This window comes from Nannospalax galili, unplaced genomic scaffold, assembly GCF_000622305.1.
Source record: "Nannospalax galili isolate Female #2095 unplaced genomic scaffold, S.galili_v1.0 scaffold335, whole genome shotgun sequence".
In the NCBI taxonomy this organism is placed as follows: domain Eukaryota; kingdom Metazoa; phylum Chordata; class Mammalia; order Rodentia; family Spalacidae; genus Nannospalax; species Nannospalax galili.
Window position 1 is genome coordinate 2,693,318 of NW_008337842.1, and position 20,561 is coordinate 2,713,878.

The 20,561-nt window shown below is 42.1% G+C and overlaps 1 protein-coding gene across 4 annotated transcripts in view; it reads left to right on the forward strand.

The window, feature by feature from the left end:
- Alg9 (ALG9 alpha-1,2-mannosyltransferase) overlaps positions 1 to 20,561 on the forward strand; it is a 101,471-nt gene that overhangs the window by 10,747 nt on the left and 70,163 nt on the right. For all 4 annotated transcript variants that reach the window (XM_008832797.3, XM_008832798.3, XM_029563405.1 and 1 more), the window contains exons 5-8: positions 4,133 to 4,221; positions 5,857 to 5,992; positions 13,988 to 14,075; positions 14,217 to 14,322. In XM_008832797.3, the coding sequence (XP_008831019.1) occupies positions 4,133 to 4,221; positions 5,857 to 5,992; positions 13,988 to 14,075; positions 14,217 to 14,322 (419 nt within the window). The remainder of the gene's footprint in view (positions 1 to 4,132; positions 4,222 to 5,856; positions 5,993 to 13,987; positions 14,076 to 14,216; positions 14,323 to 20,561) is intronic.

The following is a 20,561-nucleotide window of genomic DNA, read 5'->3' on the forward strand; positions in this document are numbered from 1 at the left end:
TAGATGGTTTACAGATTAATACTGCTAATAAGTAGTAAAATGGAAGATTCATTTAAAGAAATTGCTAGGAATGTAGTATAGAGGGTTAAAAAATACAGAGGAAGTTAAGAAATGTGTACCGCAGAGTTGAAAGATTTGGGTGTACATAGATCTAATCTGATGATACAGAGAATGAAAGTCAATATCCAGGGAAATATAGCTTATGATTTTCCAGGGTTGGTGGGAAAAAAAGGTGTTAATCCACAAGTTCAGCAAGTCTAACATGTCCCAGTCTAGATATATAAAAAGAACTTGGTGAGGTTGTATAAAACACCAGCGATAAATAAAAAGATCTTAGAACCTGACAAAGAACTAATGGAATACCTTTAAAGGAATATTGGGTAAGTATGCTGGAGGACAGCCAGAAGACAAGAAAGACAAAAGCCAACCAAACGGAGGCAATGGCAAACCCTCCTGGGGTTGAGATAGGCTGAGGCATGCTCAGTGCTAATACCATACTCAGGGCCCTGGGATCAATCCCTAGCACCACAAGAAAGGAAACAAAAGCAGAATGCTGAGATAAAGTGACTGTGCATTAAACTGTACTCTGAGATGTCTTTTTTTTTTTTTTGTCTTTTTGAAGCAGGGTCTCCCTGTAGCCCCAGCTGTCCTGGAACTCACTATGTAGACCAGGCTGGCCTTGAACTCACAGAGATCCACCTGCCTCTGCCTCCCAAGTGCTGGGACTACAGGTGTGCACCACCACGCCTGGCTTCTGAGATGTCTTTTAAGATCAGGAGCTAAATAAAGGCTTTTGATTTTTTAAAAAGGAAGCTAACTATAAATCAGAGAAGTGATTATTAATATGCCCTTACCAAAAGAACTTCTAAAAGAAGCAAAATTATTTCAGAAGGACTCAGACGAAGTAAGAAACTGAGCAAGGACATAGCTAGCACGGAGGTGTATCTGAACAGCTGCTGACTAAAAACAATAGTGACTAAAAACAGTAGTGGCATCCAAATTTGTAGGAGTGGAAGAAACCAAACCTAAAAGAAGTAGAGGTGTGTAGTTCCCCAGGTTTCAGAAACATAGCCCTAGGGAAATTAACACCCCCCAACCTCTGACTCAAAGAGGCAATTTTACTAGTTTAAAAGAAAAACCCAGGTCAGGTAAGCTGTGAATCTCAGCAGCAGCCCGGAGCAGAGAGAAAAGGAAAAGAAGCCATGCTATTTGAGTTAAGCTGGCATGGGGGTCAGCCACACGGTGGACAAGCAGCCACACGGCAAGGAGGGGAGCTTTAGAGAAGGAGTAAAGAAGCCCAAAGTACCAGAAAAAGCACACCCAGGCACTGGCCAGCATCTGAAAGACAAAAAAGAAGAGAAAAGCTCTCTACCATATTGCCACCATCATGGGTACAAGTCTCGTGCAACCCATCAAGCTAGCCAGGGTGACCAAAGTGCTGGGTAGGACCGGCTCGCAGGGACAGTGCACATAGGTAGGAGTAGAATTTTATGGCAACACCAGCTGTTCCATCATCAGCAATTTGAAAAGACCTGTGCGCGAGGGTGATGTGCTCACCCTATTGGAGTCAGAGAGGCTTGGAGGCTGTGCTAAACCTGACTGCTAGGTCCTGGATATCCACCATTTGGCTCATGAGATGACCTGCCACTGTTAAAGTGTTTATATTGTAGTGTGTTTAAATACAAAAAGAAGGAAAAAGAAATAGTTATGCTTTTCTGGGTTAGGACTTAGAAAGTTAAGCAGACCTAGCCAGACCTCATGGTGGCTCTTAGGGACTACCTATGTATATTTTTGGAGAATATTTTTAGTCTGGTGTGGTGAACACACCTTTAACCCCAGTACTCAGGAAGCAGAAGCTGGTAAATCTCTTGAGTTTGAAGTCACCTGGCTATTCATAGTTCTCCATAGTTCTAGGCCACCCAGAGCTTCATTGTGAGACTGTCTAAAAATAATAATAATAATAAAATTAAAAATTTAAAAAAATTTTTATTTTATGTGTGTGAGTGTTATGCTTGCATGTAGGTAAGTGCATCCGTGTTGTGCAATGCCCGTGGAGGACAGAAGAGGCCATCAGATCCCCTGGAACTGGAGGTACAGACGGTTGTTAGCTGCCATGTGGGTGCTGGGAATCGAACCCGGGTCTTCTGCAAGAACAGTCACTGTTCTTAACTGCTGAACCATCTCTCCAGCCCCATAAAATAAAAAATTAAAAAAGTATTTTAAATTTATTCTTTAAGAGTTTCATACATGAATGCAATGCCCCTTGATTATATCCATCCAATTCCCCTCTTTGACTCTCCCCAGGAATCTCCCCAATATGTCCCCCTTCCACCTTCACGCCTTTTTTTTAAATTACCCACTAAGTCCACTTAATGCTGTCCACATGCCACGTGGGTGTGGAGCCATTTACTGGAGCACAGGAAACCAACCAGAAGTTGTATCCCCAAGGAAAATTACTTCCTACCTCCAGCAGCCATCTACTGCTAATAGCTACCCAGCTGGAGGTAGGGCGTCATAAATCCCACCCCTGTTCATGCTGCAGTGTTGATTGGCTTGGTTTTGTACAGGTAACCACAGCTACTGTGAGTTCATGAGTGCAGTGGCCATTTCATGTTGAGAAGATAGCACTTCACAGCTCTCTTCCCCATCCTCTGGATTTTACACTTTCTCTACCTCCTCTTTGAAGGTGTCCCTGAGCCTTGGTGATAGAGGAGGTTACTATAGATGTCCCATTTAAGACTAAGCACTCAAAAGTGTCTTATTTTTAGCACTTGGACCAATTGAGTCTACATTAACCATTGCCCATTGCAAACAGAAGCTTTAATGAAGACTGAGAGCCCCACTAATTTACGGGTAGAAACAAATATTTAGAAGGCAGTTTGATAACATGTCAGTTTAGAAAACAGTAGTAGGTACCCCCCTTGGGCCTGTGACCTCCTTAGCTAGCTATTGGCTTTTGGCCAGATTTATAATATAAGGCATGAATTTCCTTTTGTGGAACAGGATTCAAATCCAAGCAGAAAGCAGCTGGTTACCTCCATAACAGTCATGCTTTTGCACCAGTGGGTACGTCATGCTTGGCAGGTCAGTATTACAGCATATGGAGTCTACCACCGGGGAAGGCTACTGATGACTTTTTTCCCCACAGCTGCCTATATAGTTCCCACTTTCTAGAACTATGAAAGCTAGCCATCAGGGAGGAAGTTTCCAGGTTATTTCCAGCAACCAAAGTGTATGGTGTCTTTAGCAGTAGGGTCTTACCATCTAATTATGATGGGCAGCTAAGAGTAGTGGCAGGAGCCTGGGCTGTTTTGGGGGCCTCCAGGGCCTCCCTTTCCGATAACTCATAGGGAAGTAACCCATGCCCAGTACTGAGGTTTTCATTTAATAACACTTGACTTCTGGGAGAAGCATTGTCCACCCATGCAGGATATTTCTGTTCAAACTTCTTTTTTTTTTTTAATTTAAATTTGTGTTAATTACCTTGCAATGTAGTTGGTTTTCATAAGGCTTTTCCATTGCAGCTTTTGGTTAACCCACCCTCACATCTTCCTCTGCTTCGTGTCTTGCCCCTCCCCCCCATCCCTGCTAAACCAGCCCCCAGTGTTCTCCCTTCTACTTTCACGTCAGATGTGTCGAGACCTGCCCTTTATTGAATAGCATTGTGCCTGGCACTTTTCTAAGTGCGTTTCTATGCATTGTCCTCACAGAAACTTGGTGTGGGTATGACTGCTATCCTTATCTTAGATCTGGAGTCTGCCAGATTATGTAACAAGATACTTCTGCTAAGTGGCAGAGCCCAAATTCAAACCTGCCTGAGCCCGAGGTCTGTTATTTCTCACCACATTATGCTGTTTAGGTTACTATTGATAGTAGACATAGTTTTAAATATGGAGTTTTTCTTAGTAAATGTGCTGCCAAAATGAGCACACAAATATGGAGCTGTTCTTCTGTGTCAAGAGTAAGAAGTTTGGGTTTTTTTATGTACATGAAGTTGCTGCCAAGTCTGTCTAGTTCTGGATCTGACTTTAGTTCTTCAGTATTTTTTTCATACAGACATGTTTTTCTTTTTTGTTTTGATATGTCTGTCCCTTAGTATCTATATTGCTAATGGTCTTTACCTTTATTTGAGGGCTGTGTGCAAGAAATTCGGGCTGCACGTGAGTCGAATGATGCTAGCCTTCTTGGTGCTCAGTACTGGCATGTTTTGCTCATCGTCTGGTAAGTAGAAGGGCAGGTGAGGGAGTAGCAGGTTTACCCATGGTACAGTTGCATTGTAAGGAAGACTTGTCCACATAGGTTATGTTTTCATAACCTGAATAATTGGCAGGACACTGTCATATACATTATCTTTATTGACCTGTGCAAAATTCATAAGTGGTAGAACTGATAGTATTATCGGGATAGTTTCTGTTCCATCCTTTATTAACCACTCACTTCCTTTGGTGGGGGGAGGGGAAGAAATGTCATTTTGTTCAATGGTTCTGTTTTCTGCTTATTATTTGAGATCCATTTGTTTGTTTGTTTAGTTTTTTGGTCTTTTTGTGACAGGGTCTCCCTGTAGCCCCATGTCGCCAGAGTTCTCTCAGGGTCTCTTACGAGATCAGACAAACCATATAACATCTTTTTATGTAACATTATGGTTTATGCCCTTGGGTAGGGAGGGGTTAAATGGGGGGACTTACATAGAAACACACACCCAGCACCCAGCTCTGCAGGGCTCGGCCTGCTAGTCCAGATCGCTTCCTCACCCTCCCACAGTCTCCATTAACTTTCACCCAGGCATCTTGGGCCTGCAGTCTTGCTCCAGGTCGGTAAATGCCCCCTCTCTCGCCCCAGGGCTCCCAGAAGCCCCTCCACAGTCAATTCTCTGCAGCAGGCCCTGCCCCTTGGAGGAAACAGGCAGCCTGTGACATACCCCAGCGGGCCTGGAACTCAATGTAGACCAGGCTGGACTCAATGTTACAGAGATTCACCTGCTTTGGCTTCCAGAATGCTAGAATTAAAGGTGTGTGCCATAACACCTGGCTGAGATCTATTCTTTTTTAATTTTTTTAATATTTTATTTATTTTTATGTGTATGTGTGTATTGCCTGCACGTGTGTAAGTGCATCCGTGTTGTGCAAAGTCAAGGAAGCCAGAAGAGGGCATTAGATCCCCTGGAACTGGAGTTACAGACAGTTGTTAGCTGCCATGTGGTTGCTGGGACTCAAACTGGGGTCCTCTGTAAGAGCAACCAGTGCTCTTAACTTGCGGAGCCCTCTCTCCAGCCCTGGAAACTGGAATTTTATGTTTCAGGTTAGGTACAGGCCAGGGGAGGAATGACATGGATAGCACTGTATAGCATTATATAACTTGGGGCCATGTGGTGGTGCTTGAAAAACAAGAGTGAGAAAATAGGAAAATCAGTACACTTCATATTTTGAAAGGAATTTCCCCTTCCTGCCCGTTTGTCTATTTCACTCCCTCTTTTCCTCCCTCCCTTCCTCTCTCCCTTCCTGTTTTTCCTTTTAGAGAGGGTCTCGTGTAACCCAAGCTGGCCTTACACTTGCTGTGTAGCTGAGGATGCCCTTACAATTCTGATCTTCCTGCTTCCACTGCTCAAGTGCTGAGAGTACAGGCATGTGCCACCATGCCCAGAGTCTTTCAGTATTGGAGACTGAACTCAGGGCTTTGTACGTTGTAGAAAGTACTCTACCAGCTGAGCTACATCTCCAACCTTACTGTCTGTTTCTAATATAATGCTGTCTAAAATATATTCATAGTTACTGACATTTTGCAGTGCAGGTGAGTTTTTTAGAATCCATATCTAATCTCAGACTCTTGTTCCCTCTTTTCATTTCTTTATTTCTGCAGCATTTCTTCCTAGCAGCTTCTGTATGTACACTACATTGATTGCCATGACTGGATGGTATATGGAGAAAACGCACATTGCTGTGCTGGGAGTAGCAGCCGGGGCTATCTTAGGGTGGCCATTCAGTGCAGCTCTTGGGTAAGAAACTAACATAGTTCCTCTCCCATATGCCTCTGGGCACATGGTACCTTAATGTTGGATTGGCTCAGTTGTCTAGGTAGCATCTAAAGTTACAGAATTCAGTTAGACTGAAAAAGATTCTGGGAAACAAAACATAATTTTCTTATTGTTTATTATTATGATTAATTCTTTTTTTTAATTTAATTTTTTTTTTTATTTTATGTGTGTGTGTTGCCTGCAAGTAGGTAAGTGCACCCATGTTATGCGATGCCTGCAGAGGTCAGAAGAAGCTGTCGGATCCTCTGGGACTGGAGTTACAGACAGTTGTTAGCTGCCATGTAGGTGGTAGGATTTGAACCCAGGTCTTCTGCAAGAATAACCAGTGTTCTTAACTGCTGAGCTATCTCTTCAGCCCCATGATTAATTCTAATGAGTATAATGACAGTTATGCGTCTGCTACATGTTAGGTAGGCCTTGCTAAACCCTTCTTAAACTTTATTTCTAAATCTTACAGCTGTGCAAGAGAATACACTCAGTAGTGTTTTAGAAATGAGGAAATAGACTCTTAAGACTTTGAGTAATTTTCCTTTAAGATTAAACTTGTGGGCTGGAAAGATGGCTCAGTGGTTAAGAGCACTGGCTGCTCTGGCAGAGGACCCAGGTTCAATTCCTAGTACCCACATGGCAGCTAAAAGATTAAACTTGCTTTTAAAAATGTTTTTATTAGCATATATTATACATAACAGTGGGTTTTGTTATGACATTTTCATGCATGTACATAATGCATTTTGAGTATATGAGTGAGCCCTTCCTCCCATTAGCCTTCTTATCTCCCTCCCCCTCCTCCTCATCCATCCTCACCCCAACTTATGCTTGCTTTGATTCCAGGCTTTTCTGACTCCTCAGCTGGTTTCTCACCCTGTGCTACTACTCTGTGCTGTGCATTTTCCTTGTCATCCAGGCATGAAATGTTTCCGTCAGTCTTTCTCCTTTCTTGCTGTAGCATCTTTTTTTCCAAGTTTGTCTCGCCCTCTTTTTTTACTCTTTGGTCCCATTTCTTGTTTGTGCTGCCTTAACTTCTTTACCATACTAGCTATTAAAAAAAATGTTAGGGGTTGGAGAGCTGGCTCAGTAGTTAAGGGTAAGTACTGCTCAGGGCTGGAGAGATGGCTCAGCTGTTCAAAGCACTGGCTGTGGCTGCTCTTGCAGAGGACCTGGGATAGAGTCTCAGTACCCACATGGTGGCTAACATCAGTCTGTAACGCCAGTTCCAGGGGATCTGATGCCCTTTTCTGACCTCCTTGGGCATTACATGACATGGGTACATTTACATACATGTAGGCAATACATTCATACACATAAAATAAAAATAATAAATGCCAGGCGTGGTGGCGCACACCTTTAATCCCAGCACTCAGGAGGCAGAGGCAGGCAGATCTCTGTGAGTTCAAGGCCAGCCTGGTCTACATAGTGAGTTCCAAGACAGCTGGGACTACAGGGAGACTATGTCTCAAAAAGACCAAAAAAAAAAAAGAATAAGTCTTCTTGCAGATGACTAGAGTTCGGGTCCCAACACATTCCACATCCATCAGCTCACAACTGCCTGTAACTCCAACTTCAGCGCATCCAACACCCTCTTCGGGACTCCATAGGCACCTGCAGTCATATGCACATATTCACACATACACACACATGCACACATAATTAAATAAAAAAAGAACTTTAATTTGATATTAAGGTAATTACTTAGTATAAGAAAGTACTATCAAAGGAGGGTATAACTCAGTGGTGGAGTCCTGCCTGGCATGTACATAGTGCTGGGTTCTGTCCTTAGCACAGCAACAAACAAACAGCAGATTTAATGGGATAAAAAGAATTCCTAGGGATTGGGGAGATGGCTTAGTCAGTCGAGTGCTTGCCTAGTAAGCATGAAGACCTGAATTCCATCCCCAGCACCCACTTAAAAGCCAGGTGTGAGGGTGTTTCTGCAACCCCAGTGCTGAGCAGCTGGAGACAGGTGGATTCTTAGAGCTCTTTGGCCAGCCAGTGTAGTTGAATTGGTGGATCCATGTTCATGAGTCAGTGGTTGACCCTGACTCAAAAACTAAAGTGGAGGAACTGGAGAGATACCTCAGCGGTTAAGAACACTTGCTGGTCTTCCAGAGGACCTGGGTTCAATTCCCAGTACCCACATGGCATCTAACAGCCATCCGTAAACCCGGTTCCAGGAGATCTGATACCCTCATCTGTCCTCTACAGGGCAGTGCATGCACGTGGTACACTTACATACATGCAGGCAAAACACTTATACACATAAAATAAAAATAATAAATATTTTCTAAAAAACTAAAGGGGAAAACAACTGAGGAGGACACATGATGTTGACCTCTGCCCTCTGCGTGCACATACACGTGAACATATGCACACACATATTCATAATACACACACACAAGAATTCCTGAATGAAATCAGCAGACATAAGCGGTCCATGCCATGCCTGTGCTTCTGTGTTCATAATGACCAAGCTGTAGAATTGCCTGGATGGCCATGAACAGCGTGAATGCAGCATGTTTTCTTTATTCACAAGCACACCCATATACACACAATAGGATAGGGAATAAGAAACTAGTATCATGTGTTTTTGTTTACTTTCTGGTAGAAACTGGAATTAATGAAAAAGATGACCTAAAAGCAGTAGAGATGCGGGTGTGGTGGCACACGCTTTTAATCCCAGCATTCTTGGGGGTAGAGGCAGGCCCATCTCTGTGAGTTCAAAACCTGCCTGGTCTACGTAGCTATTTTCAGGCTAGCCAGGGGCTACATAGTGAGACCTTGTCTCAGAAAAAAATGTAGAGGAATATTAGGGAAGGGTAAGGAGAGGTAGGGAGGATGGAGAAGGAGAAGGGTGAGAATAGTAAGGGAAGTAGCTGTGATCACAGTACTGTATATTCATAGACGGGTCACAGTGAGTCCCATTAATGTACACAATTATTGTGTATTAATAATTATAATAAGGCCTGGTAAAATGGCTTGGTGATTAAAGGTGCTGACCACCAAACTTTACAACCTGAATTCAGTCTCCAGGACCCACATGGTGGAAAGAGAACCAACTCCTAGAAGTTGTCCTCTGACCTCCACACATGCACTATGGCTTGTACAAATAAATCTAAAAAAAAAATTTTAATTTTAATTAAAATGTTATTAATTTTAATAAAAATAAAAATACTAAAAATAAAAAACATTCAATAATTTTTTCTCCCCTTGCTTAATCGTCAAAGTTAGTCATTGCCTATAATTTTGTACATATCTTTCTAGAAATTATCCTGTGTGTATTAATGCATACTCATATATTAATACATACACATATCTACATTCTTTTGTGGGGAGCTTCTTTTGGAGACAAGGTCTTACTCTGTAGTCCAGTCTGGTCTGGAACTTCCAGTGATCCCTGCCTCTGCCTTCTGAGTGCTAGGCTTATAGGTGTGAACCACCACACCTGGCTTATGTACCTACATTCTTAAAATAAATAGAATTGCCCTGTGTACTTGTTTTCTCGTCACTAGATTCATAGCATTTTCCATATCAGTTGCATAATGCTGTATTACAAGAGTAACTATAGTTTTTATTAAAAATATTTTATGTATTATTTTTATGTGTTTGAGTATATTGTTTGCATATATGTAAATGAACCTATGTTGCACAATGCCTGAGGAGATCAGAAGAGAGCATCAGATCCCCTGAAACTGGAGTTCCAGATGGGTGTTAGCCACCATTTGGGTGCTGGGAATTGAACCTGGGTCCTCTGCAAGAGCAGTTGGTGCTCTTAACCGCTGAGCCATCTCTCCAGCTATTTAGATATATTTGTGGAACTTTATTAGGTCAATTTGTAGAAAGAGAATAACTATGAAAATAAATGTTTTTTTTTGGGGGGGGGGGTCTTTTTGAGACTGGGTCTCCCTGTAGACCAGCCTGGCCTCGAACTCACAGACATCCTCTGCCTACTGATTAATCCCATCCTCTGCTGGGATTAAAGGCGCCACCATGCCTGGCTTCCATTTTCTTAATATTCTTTAAAAGTCCTTTTTCCAGGGCTGGAGAGGTGGCTCAGCAGTTAAGAGCACTGATTGCTCTTGCAGAGGACCCGGGTTCAATACCCAGCACCCACATGGTAGCTACGAACCATCCTTAACTCCAGTTCCAGGGGACTCTGAAGCCCTTTTTTGACCTCTGGGGCATTGCACGACACAGGTGCACTCACATACATGCAGGTAGTACACTCATACACATTAAAAAAAAAAAGTCCCTTTTCCCACCTCCACATCTTTTTTTCTATTTCTCTATATCATTTTCAAACTCCTGCATCCCTCACGATTTCATCATAAGCTGTTTTCTAAAGTATATACTTTGTGCTATTTCAGTCACTTTGAAGATTCTCATACCAATAAATGTAAAATACCTTTTTAACCCAAAAATGCATGGTTGTCTGCAGATTATATGTCTATTCCAGCCTTTCTTGAATTTCCCTCATATTACCAGGTGCCTATTAGATATCTCCCGAATCATTTCCTTGCATATCTTCTTTTTGTTTCATTTTTGGTATATATGTGTGTGTTTTTGTATTTTGTATGTGTGTTCTTATGTGTGCTCACACGCATGTGTGTGTGTTTGAATAGGCCAAAAGTTGATGTTGAATGTTTCCCTAAATCCCCCTCTGCATTATTTTCTTGGGGTAGGATCTCTTACTGAACCTGAAGCTACCAGTTCTGCTAGGTAGCTGGTCAGTGAGCCCCTGGCATCCTCCATCTCTGCCTCCCTAGCACTGGGATTGTAGCTGTGTGCCACTGTGCCTGGCCTTTTTATGTGGGTGCTGGGGATTGAACTCAGGTCCTCCTGCTTTCATGGCAAATGCTTTATGACTAAGCCATTTCCCCAACTCCACAGAGCTTTTTCTTTTTCTCTACTTAAGTTTCAGTCCCCTAAACACTGTCACTGTCTCCTCTGTACTGAACTAAGAACCTGAACATTATGCAGCTCTTTTCTTCCCTGCATCTCATTACGTTATGTCTCTCCTGAATATCTTTTTAACTTACTTTTTTTTCACATATCTCTACTCCTCAATTGTGAGATAGCCTTGTAAATGACTCCCACATCTTCCTGTCTGTTTTCTACACTGAAACTATAGTTATTGTCTTAAAGTAAAAATTTGATTATAGCATTTTCCTGATTTTTTTTTTTTTTGAGACATGGTTTCATATAGCCCAGGCTGGCCTTCAACTTGCTATGTAGCTGACGATGACTTCGGTCTTCTGAGCCTCACCCCCAAGTGCTGGCATTACACGCATATAGCCGCATTTTGTGTAAACTGTATAATGGCACCTCATTTCTCTGTCATAGAAGGTAAACTGTGTCCTTTGGGGCAAATCTAGCTGGGCTGCTTTTGTACAATCCTACAACTAAGAATTTCTTACATTTTTAAAGGGTTATTGAAAAACACACTCATACAGAAGAATATTCAACACAGACTAGATGTGGTCTGTAAAGCCTAAAATAAATGCCACTATGCCCTTTAAGTGCAAGTTTCCCGAGTTCACTCACAGACTCTGCACGATTCCCTGTTTTGGCCTCTCCTGCCTCCTTTTGTTGGTTTCTCCATTCTTTTTATTCTCTGTTCCAAGTATATTGAATTTTCTTGAGCTCCTCACATATTTCTGGGTGGTACATCTTGATGATCTGTTTTTAGCCATGACAGTTGATTTCAGGATCACAATTAATCAGCAGTGTACCATGACTTGTTGAATGCTTGGTTCTAACCTGTTGATAGTGACTAAATTAGACATCCTTGCTTGCTGCTCAGTTGCATTTAATGCGAAAGATAGGCATTAAGCAAATAATATAAAGTATGAAAAGTTATCAAAGGAGAAATCTGGGTGCTATGGAATTGTAACTAGTTGAGAAAAAAAAATAGAAAGGAATAACAGAATTTACATAATAGAATATGGAAACTCATATCATAAAGGAGATGTCCCATGACAACATGTGACTCTGTCAAATAAGTGGTAGAGATGCTAATGGCATCCAAATTCAGGAGAGAAATTGATATTGGAAGGTCTTATGAAAGTGGGAAGAATAGAGCCCTGTAATTGACATTTGGGTAGATTCTGCATAAGTAGGTTGGTGTAAGGAGAGAATTCCTTGCACCAGAAAGAGAATTAGGGCCACAGGAGACCAATGAAGGAAACTCTTCCACCTGTTTCAGGACCAGCAAGTCAAAGGTGATGGGCAAACTATTTAACAGAGAAACACAGTGTTCGTTAGGTGAAATACTGACGATGTGGGTTGGGTTCATACACACCTTTGCTACACTGAAAATCTCTCTCCCAGCGGCAGAAAGGCAAGAACACTAGCCGTGAGAAGACACTTTCTCAAAAATAAAGATGGGTGGAGTCCCTGGCTACTTTTTTAGAGTTGGAAGTTGTGAATATGAAGGTGATTCTCACATAACCTACTAAATGAGTTGACGGCTCATGGTGAAGGAGCAAGGAAAAGAGAAGCAGTGCATTGCAGGACCAGTGGAGAGTGTAGAAAAGAGAGGAGCTTTAAGATAGAGGGATAGATGTTTTGTGTCTTGTGCAGCAGAAAGTCTCTGAGAAGTCTGAACTATTGAAGAGAAACTGGGTCCCACGGAACAGAGGTTCCTGGGGGCCTTAAATCCGTATTATTAGCCTTAAAGAAATAGTAAAGTGAGGGCGGCACATGTGTGCCACTTTCTTGAGGAATGGAAGTAGAAGGTATCACAATTGAAGCCAGAGTTTGTAATACTGTGCCAGTAAAATCCTAGTAAGGGTGAGGTGGCTCAGCAGGTAAACCCGAGTTTGATCCCTGGAACCCACTTACATTGGAAAGACAGATCTGACTTCACAAAATTGTCCTCTCATCTCCACATGCACGCTATGCATAAGTTCCTGTGGACATACACAAAGTAAAAAAAAAACAAACTTCTTTTTGGTTCTTTGAGACAGGGTCTCTGTAGCCCCAGCTGGCCTGGAAGTCACTATATATATAGACCAGGCTGGCCTCGATCTCACAAAGATCCATTGGCCTGTCTCTGCCTTTGCTTCCTGGGTGATGAGATCAAAGGCCTGAGCCACCACACCCCAGAAAAGTGAAGTTTAAAAAAAATATATTTATCTTTTTTTAATTTTATGTGTATGAGTGTATTGCCTGCATGTGTGTAAGTGCACCCATGTTGTGCAATGCCCACGGAGGTCAGGAGAAGGTGTTGGATCCCCTGGAACTGGAGTTAGGACAATTGTTAGCCACCATGTGGGTCCTGGGAATCAAACCCAGGTCCTCTGAAAGAGCAGTCAGCACTGAGCCATCTCTGCAGCCCCCCAAAGTGAAATTGTTTTAAAGATTTAAAAATAGAATAAAATTCTCATTCTCAGAAGGGAGATCTCAGTATTTATTTGGCAAGTAGGTCTAGGATCATAGTGTTCCTGTATTTATAATGAATATATTTTAAATGTACATTACTTATAGATCAGTGTCAAATGGAGTTTGTTCCAGCAGCTCAGTGTTTATATTTCTTGTGCATCTGTGGCAAGCATAGCTCTCTGATGGGTGCTATGAAGAGATCAGCTTATTTATTTTTTTTATGTTTATACATGTATTGCCTGCATGTAGGTGAGTGCACCTCTGTCATGCAGTGCCCGAGGAGGACAGAAGAGGCTGTCGGATCCCCTGGAACTGGAGTTACAGACAGTTGTTAGCTGCCATGTGGGTGCTGGGATTTGAACCTGAGTCTTCTGTAAGAACAGTCAGTATTATTAACCACTGAGCCATCTCTCCAGCCCCAGAGATCAGCTTATTTTTGACAAAGCATCTTCTCACTACTAGTGTTCTTGCCTTTCTGCCGCCGGGAGAGAGATTTTATTTTCAGTGTAGCATAGGTGTGTATGAACCTAACCCACATCGTCAGTATTTTCACCTAACACTGTGTTCTCTGTTAAATAGTTTGCCCATCGCCTTTGACTTGCTGGTCATGAAGCAGAGGTGGAAGAGTTTCTTTCACTGGTCTCTTGTGGCCCTAATTCTGTTTCTGGTGAGTTTTCTGTTCTCTTGTGTTGTAACAAAAGGATCTTCTGATGTGGGAAAGGAAACATTTGGAGATCATTTTGTTTTACATTCCAAGTTTACCTGTTGTCACTTTGAAAATTCCAAATTGCTTGCTGCTCTATTTTAGGGGCCTGTGGTGCTTATCGACAGCTACTATTACGGGAAGTTGGTGATTGCACCTCTCAACATTGTTTTGTATAATGTCTTCACTTCACACGGACCTGATCTTTACGGTAAGGTTTCACAAAATTTGAGAAAGAATTAGAAAATAGCTTAATTTACCTGAGCTTCACAGTTTTAATTCAATTGTCTCATTTTGCCAGATATAGCCCTCTCCTTCCCTTTTTTCTTTCCTTCCTTCTCCCTCTATCCTTTCCTTCCCCCTGTCTCTCCTTCCCTCCAGGTTTCATGTAGTCCAGGTTGGCCTTCTGCTTCTGCCTGCTAAGTGCCGGGATTATAGCACCTGCTCATATGTAACATTTTTGTGCTCATGTTCTTTTTCTCTTAAACTGAAGAGTTGACTATAGTGCAGTGTAACATGCAGCCATTTGAGTATTTCTCCCTGATGAATGTGGTGTTCAGATGCCGACTCTGCTTATGCTGCTGCAGGGCATTCAGTTTCAGAGTTAGCACGCTTTGAGGTGTGCTGCTGGGGATGGGATGCCTTTTCTTTTCTTTTCCTTTATTTCTTTTTTTTGAGACAGTCTCAATTTATAACCCAAGCTAGCCTCAGACTTAGTGCATTTCTCCTGCGTCACCTTTTCGGTTGGTAGGATTACAGGAATGAACTATCATGCCTGGCTTATACTTGCATTATGGCTTTAATGTGGTGAAAGAAGCCTGTAATCCTAGCATGTGGGAGGTAAAGGAAGGAGGAGCAGGCGGTCAGGGCTTCCTGAGCTACCTAGTGAGTTTGAGGCCAGCCTGGGCTACATGAGACCCTGTCTTTGAAAAAACAACTTACTTTCTCCTACTACTGGAAAAATGAATATAATAACAAAAAGAAAATAAAAACATAGTCCCATCATCTCCATATGTAGCTATTAATAACTTTTGAGAGTATATTCCTGCATATATTTTCTGTACATATACATGCTTGATGTTGCTTTTTCTTTTTTGAGTTTGCATTACTTCAGGATAAGGTATTAAGGAAGAAAGTTGGGAAAATTTATAGACAAAATACAGCCAGTGAGAATAGAGCCAGCAAGAGATTGTGCATAGTTTGGTCAGTTTTCAACGAAGAGAACTAAATGAGTGCCTGTAGTCTGAGATGCATTTTCCAGGGTACCTCTCCTCCTGCCTTTCCCTCCACAGTGGCTGGGGGAGTTTTATTTAAGTTGGTTATAGAAGGATGGGTTAGAGAGGTCTTTCTGATCAGAGCAGCCAAGTCAATAAATATTTTTATGAGAGTGTTTTCCTTAAAATTAGTTTAGCTTCTTCCTCTTTAATCTTTCAGACTCTTCAAATATATAAAATTCTATATATTTGAATGTCCTGACTTTGTTATGAATCAGGTTGATATTCTCTCTCTCTAGCTCAGATAAGTTTTTCCTGTTGCTAGCCATGTCCATTATTCGCCTGGGCCATATGGCCAGTTGAAGGAGCCTCTAGACGTCTCCCTTCAGCTAGGAAAAGTTTTTGTGTTTTAAGTTGCTCCTTGTTTTGGTTTATTTATAAAATTCTGTGGACCCTAGGAGACAATAAAACCAATACAGTGCAGACTTCATGGTAAAAAGGGGTTCACATGTACCCGTTTGGAAACATAGCCATTCTTTATAGGTGAATAGGTTGAGTTAATTTGTGTTCATTTTGAAATATTGACTTCTCTGATTTCATAAATAGGTTATTATATGTGCAGTATTCTGACTGCTCATAAAACTTTTGAGAAAATATGAAAGTGTGATGTGTTTTTATGGGTAGCCTTCTAGATGGATGAGACTGATAATCTAGAAATAATCAGGCTGGTACTGAAGAAAGACTTGATGTTTCTAGTTTAATAGTGGGTTGCTCAGTGACCTGTAGGTTTTGGGACATGGAAAAGCTATGTCCACTCTTTCCTTGGGTGATAGCTGCTGTTCACTTCAGATAATGCTTTGCTGAGGAGTTCTTAGGGCTTCCTGTTTACTTTGATGAACTTAGGTTAGTTTTATTCAGTTCAGATTTTCCTATTTTGGGTGCAGAGTACTGATCACTTTCTTGATAGTGGCAGCAGCCTTTCTTGGGACAGTGGGAATTGTCACACAGGCTACTTGAGAAGACTTGGTATAATACTACAGTAGCCAGCCATAAGGATTCCTTATGAATTCTGAATAAAATGCATTCTAATCTGATCAGAATTTAAACTTGATAAATGTGTTTTGGGGGGGGGGGTTGATTTCCATTCTCTTAGGGAAAGCTACTGTTTGCTTCAGCATGCCTTCAGAGAGCACACTCCCATCTTAGCTATGAGTAGGAATTCCTTATATATTGTATGTTTAGAGTAAAAGCTTGTCAGGAATGAATGGATGAATGGTTTCTGGAGTGGCTGGCTTGGGTGGCAGTGGCATGCACACTGGGAGGCTGCTTCACATGGGGCTATCATGCCAAGTCCTTGTTGAGAAAGAAGAGTGGTGTGGACCCAAACTGCACAGTCATAGGCAAAAGATCACCCTAGTGTCAGAGATCAACAGGTAAAACTTAACATCACAGCAAAAAACAATTATGCTTGGCACTGAGTTTGCTTCTGGTAAGATTTCAAGGTCTTAGATGTGGATGTGTGTATTTGGTTGTGAATAGTGGTGCTGTCTCATGAGGAGCCTGTGGGTGAGGTGAGTCTGCTCAAGGCCCTCACTTTGCAACGTGGGTTAGGATCCCATAGCCTGTTAGTGTATCATCAGCATCTTCCAAATCACTGGATGGGAAGTTTCAGAAGGTGATGAAGTCGAATACCTTTGTAGAAGGCCTGCCATTTTCTGTTCTTACAGTGACAGAGGGTGAAGCTCCAGAGAGGTCTGATGCAGCCTCTTTAGAGTTGACTGCCAAGCAGAAGCATTCTGGAGCCTTTGCTCTTTTGTTAATCGTATCTATGGAACCTTTGTTGCTGATTCTTCTTGGTGCAGATTTGACATTTATAAGGAAGATGTAGTATTTAGATCCGGCAGTTCTATAAAATTATAGGCCTGGTGTTTTAAAAAATTTTTTTATTTATTATTTTTATTTTATGTGTATGCATGTATTGCCTGCATGTAGGTAAGTGCACCTGTGTCGTGGAGTGCTCACGGAGGACAAAAAAAACTGTCTGATCCCCTAGAACTGGAGTTACAGACAGTTGTTAGCTGCCGTGTGGGTGCTGGTATTCGAATCCAGGTCTTCTGCAAGAACAGTGTTCTTAACCGCTGAGCCATCTCTCCAGCCCTTATAGGCCTGTTTTTAAAAGGTTCTCCTTCATTCAATCTATAGATCAGTAAGCATAATTCCTCCTTCTTCTAGCCTCTTTGAAAGCTCCCCTAGTTTATTTGAATGAAAGAATTGAGGCACTTTGCATAAAGAGGGAGACTGCAGAGACCCTGCCACCAGCCTGCTTCCACCTTGTATCTCACACCAGCTTGCTTTGCAGCTCGTCACCCCAAATCGTGTTTTTCCTGCATTACTCAGCCTCAAGCTCAACCTTCTGAGCATCAGTATGTACTGCCTTAGAAATAAAAATTCATACTCTTTTGTTGTTGTTGTTAAGGCAGGTGTCTCATTATATAAGGGAGGATGCTAGCTATCAGAATACATTTGTTTTCGTTCCTTTTTTTCTGTGTTTTTTAAGACTTTGATCACTTGAACTTTCTTCAGTCTTGGCATGTTCCCCAGTGTTTGCTTCAGGGAAATAACAGTCTATTAGGAAATCTTCACACACTAGATGAGAACTTGATTTATGAGCCCTTAACACAGAAATAACCCAGTTTACCAAGATCACATAGGAGGCATAGCACATTGTGGTAGAGACAAATACTTGCTGGAAACTGGAGAGCTTCTCTGAGAAAGCGTGTCAGGAGACTTTTTTCTACAGATGTTTAGCATCTGTCTTGGGTGACAGGAAAGAGATTCCCATTCCATTTTTCTTTCACAGGCTCAGATTTCCAAACTTTTATTAAGGAAAACAATGAGTCAAGGGTTGATAGCACTGTCTCCACACTGTCCGCCAGAGTGGGTTGTGAGAAGGCTTACCTCTCAGGAAGCTGAGTCCTAAAGGATTTCATTAGAAACTATGCTATTAAATGGTAATTAAAATCCAGAGAAAGTACATGTTTCTGTCTTGAAAATATAACCATCCATTAATTTTATTTAACCTAAAACTTGAAAGAATGCAAGATTAAAAATGCCCCTAATGGATTTGGCTTGAGACAGGGCCTCTGTTCTTTAACAGTCTCCTTGTATTTGGACAGGAAGGAGTGAACTTTTCCCAAAGGTGACACAGTTGAATTTGTTCCCTTGGTTAGTGAGCCTCTCACTCCTCTAAATGTTTCTGGCAGTGTGAGGTTAGTTTCTAATCTTACTTTCCTGTGCAAGCTGCAGAAGTGTCGGGTTTTCCGACTCTCCTCTGCCTCCTGATCACCCTTTTCAGCAAGGCTGATTACAGGAAATTGCTGTGGTGCAAGGCAGATGTCCCAGTACATGCTGATTAAAACCCAAGTGTGTCAGTCACTGCCTGATTGAAGTAATCACACGGAGGGAAAAGCAGTGATGAGATGAGAAACCAGAGAAATGTGCAGAGTGGGGCTATTTCTCATCATTCAGATGCAGGAAATTTGAACTAAAGAACAAAAACTCATGTGAGGGAGGCTTGCCTCTCCAGTCATCCTGTTTCATTCTGAATCTTCAGAGCTTTAAGCAGGACCTGAGTCTCTGAACATGGTCCAAAAGAACCAGGCTGGGGAACTGGAGAGTTGGCCCAGCATGTTAAAGAGCACATGCTGCTCTTACAGAGGACCTGAGTTCAGTTCCCAACACCCACATCAGGTGGCTTAAAACCACCTGTAACTCCAGCTCCAGGGGAATCAGATGCCCTCTTCTGGCCCCTGTGGGCACCTGCATGCACATGCCATATACACACATACAGTTAAGTAAAAATAAAAATAATGCCCTCCAACCAAGTTGTTGTTTTTATTAAATGATTTTTTTTTTTTTTTTTTTTTTTTTGGCTCTAGTGAGGATTGAGCCTAGGGCTTTGTGCCTACTAGGCAAGCACTCTACCACTGAGCTATATCCTCAGCCCTAACCCTGAACTGCTTTTTGTGAAACACATGGTGCCCTACTTAGGTGACTATAAAACAGCAGATGAACATTTCAAGGGGGAAGATGCTCTAAGTAAACAGGATAAACAGGCGAGAGCACAGTGGGGGAGGCTGTGTAGCTCAGAGCAAGTTTTTTTTCTTTCCCCTAATTTTTTGGTCTTCAGAATGTTGTTGAAACTACAGTTAAATTCAAATGGCTTTCTTAAAAAAATTATTTTAGCTGTGCCCTGGTTTGCTTTCTGTTGTTGTGATAAAACACTGACCAAAAGCAACTTTGGGGGATGGGAGAGTTTATTTGGCTTACAATTCTATTTTTTTTAAATGTGTATGAGTATATTGCCTGTATGTGTTTAAGTGCCCCCTTGTCCTGCAATGGCCTCAGAAGTCAGAAGAGGGTGTCAGATCCCCTGGAACTGGAGTTGCAGATATGGTTTTTAGCCACCAGGTGGGTGCTGGGAATTGAACCTGGGTCCTCTGCAAGAGCAGACAGTGCTCTTAACCACAGAGCCATCTTTCTAGCCCCTTGGCTTACAATTCTTGATGATGGTCTATCATCGAGGGAAGTCAGGCCAGGAACCATGGAGGAATGCTGCTTACTGGATTGTTCCCTCTGCTTGCTTTTTTTTTTTTTTTTTTCGGTCTTTTTGAGACAGGGTCTCCCTGTTGCCCCAGTTGGGCCTAGAACTTGCTATGTAGATGAGGATGGCCTCGAACTCAGAGATCCCTCTGCCTGGGGTTAAAGGCGTGTGCCATCATGCCTGACATTAGCCTGCCTTATCCAGACCAGGCCCACCTGCTCAGGCATGGCACTGCCCACAGTAGGCTAGACCCTCCCACATCAACCAGCAATTAAGAAAAGGCCCCATAGAGATGCCCACAGCCAGTCTGATGAAGAAAGTTCCTCAGTTAATGCTCTTTCTTCCCAGGTAACTCTAGTTTGGGTCAAGCTCTGTGTGGCTCTGTGCTCTTAGGCTATTCATATTATTTGAGAACATGTCTGTTGCATTTGGGCATGGCATTTGGCACTAGATAACAGCAAATTTCTGTTTGAATTTATTTTATCACACCAAATTATTTGATGCGGGGTAAATTATGAGGAACAGAAATGTGTTTCCCATTCTGGAGGCTGGTTGGTCAAGATCAAAGCTCTTGCAGGTTCAATGTCTAGTGAGGACTGAGTCCGTTTCTAAGGTGGCATTGTGCTAGTGTAC